Source organism: Otolemur garnettii, unplaced genomic scaffold (assembly GCF_000181295.1).
Source record: "Otolemur garnettii isolate 467f Iridium unplaced genomic scaffold, OtoGar3 scaffold00099, whole genome shotgun sequence".
In the NCBI taxonomy this organism is placed as follows: domain Eukaryota; kingdom Metazoa; phylum Chordata; class Mammalia; order Primates; family Galagidae; genus Otolemur; species Otolemur garnettii.
Genome location: NW_003852494.1, coordinates 1972589 through 1977081, shown reverse-complemented (window position 1 = coordinate 1977081; position 4493 = coordinate 1972589). Strand labels below are relative to the sequence as shown.

At 43.2% G+C, this 4493-nt stretch overlaps 1 protein-coding gene across 1 annotated transcript in view; it reads left to right on the top strand.

Moving 5' to 3' along the window:
- The window catches only part of KDM2B (lysine demethylase 2B), a 148196-nt gene that overhangs the window by 85627 nt on the left and 58076 nt on the right, over positions 1–4493 (top strand). The window contains exon 12 of the mRNA XM_023516829.1: positions 853–939. Coding sequence (XP_023372597.1) covers positions 853–939 — 87 coding nt within the window. The remainder of the gene's footprint in view (positions 1–852; positions 940–4493) is intronic.

Here is a 4493-nt window from a genome sequence, read left to right as displayed (position 1 = left end):
ACAGAGTTTCACTTTGTCACCCTCGGTAGAGTGCTGTGGCATCACAGCTCACAGCAACCTCCAGCTCTTGGGCTTAGGTGATAGAGTGAGGGCTTTTTGAAGACGTCTAGATCTCACAGTAGAACAGGTTTTGCTTATTTGTTTCTCTAAGTACGTAGTTGAATTTGTGTACATTGGAGGATGTGTGGTGTCATTGCCCAGCCCTCCCAGGGTACTTGGTAAGAATCAAATGAAATTGTGTGCCTGAGAGTCTGTAATGCCCAGGATAAGTGTTTAGTTTTATAAGTGTGATCATGGGTAATAAATATGTGGGAATTAGAGGGAGGTGTATGATTTGCTTTTAAAAAACTTTTTTGGGCTGGGTGCAATGGCTCACGCCTGTAATGCTAAGCGCTCTGAGAGGCTGAGGTAGTAGAATCGCTTGAACTTAGGAGTTTGAGACCAGCCTGAGCAAAAGCGAGACTCTTTCTCTACTAAAACTAGCCAGGCGTGGGGGTACCTTGTAGTCTCAGCTACTTGAGAGGCAGAGCCAGGAAGAATGCTTGAGCCCAACAGTTTGAGGTTGCTGTGAGGCATGAGACCACAGCACTCTACCAAGGGTGACAAAGTGACACTCTGTCTCAAAAATATATATATATATATTGTTTGGAAATTGTGATGTTGCATGTTTTGAAGACCCCAGAGTACCCTGGTGGTTTGTTTTCTATTGAATGTGTGAGTGATGATGAAGTAGTGGGCAGGGCTTGACTTTGTGGAGAGTACTGAGTCTTTTGCTGGGTTACATCCAACCAACCCCCCTTCAGAGACCTCCCCTTCACTCTGGGCTAATATGGCTCCTTTGTTTGGCCACAGAATGTCCTGAAGGAGCATGCGGATGATGACCCCAGTCTGGCCATCACTGGGGTCCCTGTGGTCACTTGGCCAAAGAAGACTCCAAAGGTAAGACCCAGACTGCCCACAGCTGGGAGACTGCTTCCCACTGTCTTTCACACCACCTATAGGCAACTAAAAAGTCAAAGTTGTTGGCAACTTTTCAGGTAGCAGAGTTCTTGAGAGTGAGCACCTCAGTTAAGATGAATGATTTTGGTGATTTGTTCATTCCAAGTTTTTGGTTTTTTTATTTTACCCAGCTGTGAAAAACTGCAAGCAGTGCCCTCTGGTGGTCACTCTGAAAGTTGTAGGGCCCCAATGCCTTATCTCTCCCTGCTGTTGTTGGGTGGATTTTCTTTCTCTCCTCCCCTCACTCTCTTGCTTCTTTCCTTCCTTTTCCTCCAGCTGCTTCTTGGACTGTTCTCCTTTCTTTTGAAAGTAACTTTTTTCTCTTTATAAAACTGATCGATGGTCGACATAAACATGTCTAATCAAACAGGAAAGGACAAGACACTAGGAAGAGCAGTAATAGTTTTATCGCGGAGGACTTAAGGAATGGGTGGCTGTAGCCTAGTTCTCCACTTCCCTTATCTTATTTAGACTGTGGGGTGAGCAGTTACGACTCTTATTTTACAGATGAGGAAACTGAGACTTACAAAGGTAAAGTCACTTGTTAGGACAGAGCCAAGTGCTGAAAGTTTGGTTGGTTTGACAGTAGAGACCAAACTTCCAATACTGCCTATCTCAAAATCCACCACCCAGAGGAAATGATGTTATTTTGGTGTATGTCCTTCTAAAGGCTATGCTAGTTGGTCTATATATGTATTAGTCCCTCTTTATACTATTCATCTGTCCACACCTAGCTTCACCACTTTTTGGAGCAAGTTACATAAGCTTCCTGGACCTTACTTTACTCATTTGTACAAAAGGAGGGATTTTAATTTTTATTCATTTATTTTTTTGAGACAGAGTCTCACTATGTTGCCCTCCATAGACTGCTGTGGCATCATAGCTCACAGCAACCTCAAACTCTTGGGCTTAAGCAATTCTTTTGCCTCAGTCTCCTGAGTAGCTGAGACTACAGGTGCCTACCACAACACCCGGCTATTTTTTGATTGCAGTTGTCATTGTTGTTTTAGCTGGCCTATGCGGGGTTCAAACCTGCCAGCCTCTGTGTATATGGCTGGCGCCTTCCTCTCTGAGCTATGGACACTGAGCCTTTATTTTTATTTTTTTTATTGGTGAGGATTCATTGAATACCAAAGGAAGTTTACAGCAGTCCTTTCTTCACATGGTTTGCAGGACTAAATGAGATAATACGGGTAAAGCCCTTAGGACAAAGTGGTTAGCACCCCTTGATGTTAATTGTTAGTTAAACAGCCCTTGGGCCATTTCGCTAATTTATGATTTTTTTTTTTTTTTTTGGCTATCATAACAAAACACTGAGAGGAAAATTCTAGGTCTGTACTGTCTAAAATGGTACACACTAACCATATGTAGCTATTGAATGCTGAAATGTGGATATTCCAAATTGAAATGTGCTATAAGTATAATATATCCAACAGATTCAAAGACTTAGTACAAAAAAGCACAAAACCTCATTAATTTTTAGATTGATTGCATGTTGAAATTCTTGTTGGCCGATTTTGAAAAAGGATACCCAGTTAAATTTGAATTTTAGATAAACATAATGTTTTTAGTATGAGTATATCCCAGATACTACAAGAGATAAACTTATGTTCAAAAGAATTATTCATTGTTCATCTGAAATTTAACTGAGGGCTTTGTTTTCTTGGGGTTTTTTTTTTTGTTGTTGTTGTTGTTTTATTTTTGAGACAGTCTCACTCTGTTGTCTGAGCTGGGGTGCAGCGGTGTCATCATAGCTCATTGTAACCTCTAACTCCTGGGCTCAAGCCATTCTCCTGCCTCATCCTCCAAAGTAGCTGGGACCACAGGCATGTGCCACTTCGATTATTTATTTATTTTTTTACTTGTTGTAGAGTTGTGGTGTCATTATGTTGCCCAAGCTTTTCTCAAACTCTTGGCCTCAAATAATCCTCTCACCTCAGCCTCTCTAAGTGCTAAGATTACATACATTATACACATAAGCCACCGTATCTGGCCAATGCTCTGTATTTTATTTGTTAACTTGGGCAGCCTTAGTTGAAATGATATTTTTGATATAGAAGCAAAAGGAACTATTAAAATTAATTTTACTATTTTATTTTTTACCTTTTAAGATGTGGCTACAAAAAACTTCAGTAGGCTCGGCGCCTGTGGCTCAACCAGCTAAGGCGCCAGCCCACATACACCTGAGCTGGCGGGTTCGAATCCAGCCCTGGACCCGCCAAACAACAATGACAGCTGCAACCAAAAAACAGCCGGGCGTTGTGGCGGGCGCCTGTGGTCCCAGCTACTTGGAAGGTGGAGGCAGGAGAATCACTTAAGCCCAGGAGTTGGAGGTTGCTGTGAGCTGTGATGCCACGGTTCTCTACCCAAGGCGACAGCTTGAGGCTCTGTCTCAAAAAAAAAAAATTTCAGTAGTACCTATGTGGCTCATCTTATATTTCCATTGGGCAACACTATTCTAGAATATTCTTTTCACTTTTGTTTATCTCCTACTGTATATTCCTAACTGTGGAATTGCTGGAGAAAGGACATCCATTGCTTGTGGGAATGAAATTCTCAGGAGTTTAACAGAAACTTAGGCAGTGATAGCAAAAAAAAGATTCCCTTCCACATCTCTGCCTTTTCTTCCACCAAAGTGTGTGTGGGGGTTTAAAGGTTTTCCTCTACATGTACAGGAACAGTACAAGTGCTGTTTGCCAAACTACAAACTCAGCTTGCAGACACAGCTCCCCAGACAACCTAGCCAGCCCCAGGCTGTGCCGAGGAGGAAAGTGGTGAGACTTTGCCTCCCTGCCTGCTTTACTCCTGGCTAAGGAATTGCTTCTGGGGAAGTATTAGGGTTCACAGAACATTGGCTTTCCAGAAAACAAACTTGTCTCTACCCCCTATAATCTCAGAATTCATGGAGAGGCCCAGATATGATCCCTTAAGGGGGAAATCACTTCAGGTCAACAGATAAGCCGTCTCCTGAGTCTGAGTCTCTAGCCCAACATATAGACACTTTTTAAAACTAAAACTCTGCTCCATTTTCTCCAATGGCCTAAAAACAGGAAGGTGGTTTCTGGGATGAGTAGACTTTAAGATTCCTGCAGAGGGGGGTTTATAAATGCCAGCATGTACACAGTTGAGCACACTGAGCATGGCATTGCCAACACTGGTAGGAGCAACTGGAGCCCTCAAGCTAGAAGGGGAAGGGTGGTAAGAAGGGAGAAGTGAGAACAGGTGACATTTAACAACACTTATTGGGTATCAGTCTGATGAAACCTCATCCGTGGTCAGTCCCCTGTCCCCTAAGGCTCCTCCCCCTCCCACCAGTCCCTGGCAAGCAGTCTAATCTACTTTCTGGTGGATAATTCTGATAATTCATATAAATGGACTCATAATAAATAGCCTTTTGGGCTCGGCGCCTATAGCTCAACCGGCTAAGGCGCCAGCCACGTACAGCTAAGGTGGCGGGTTCGAATCCCCAGCCCAGACCCGCCAAACAACAATGA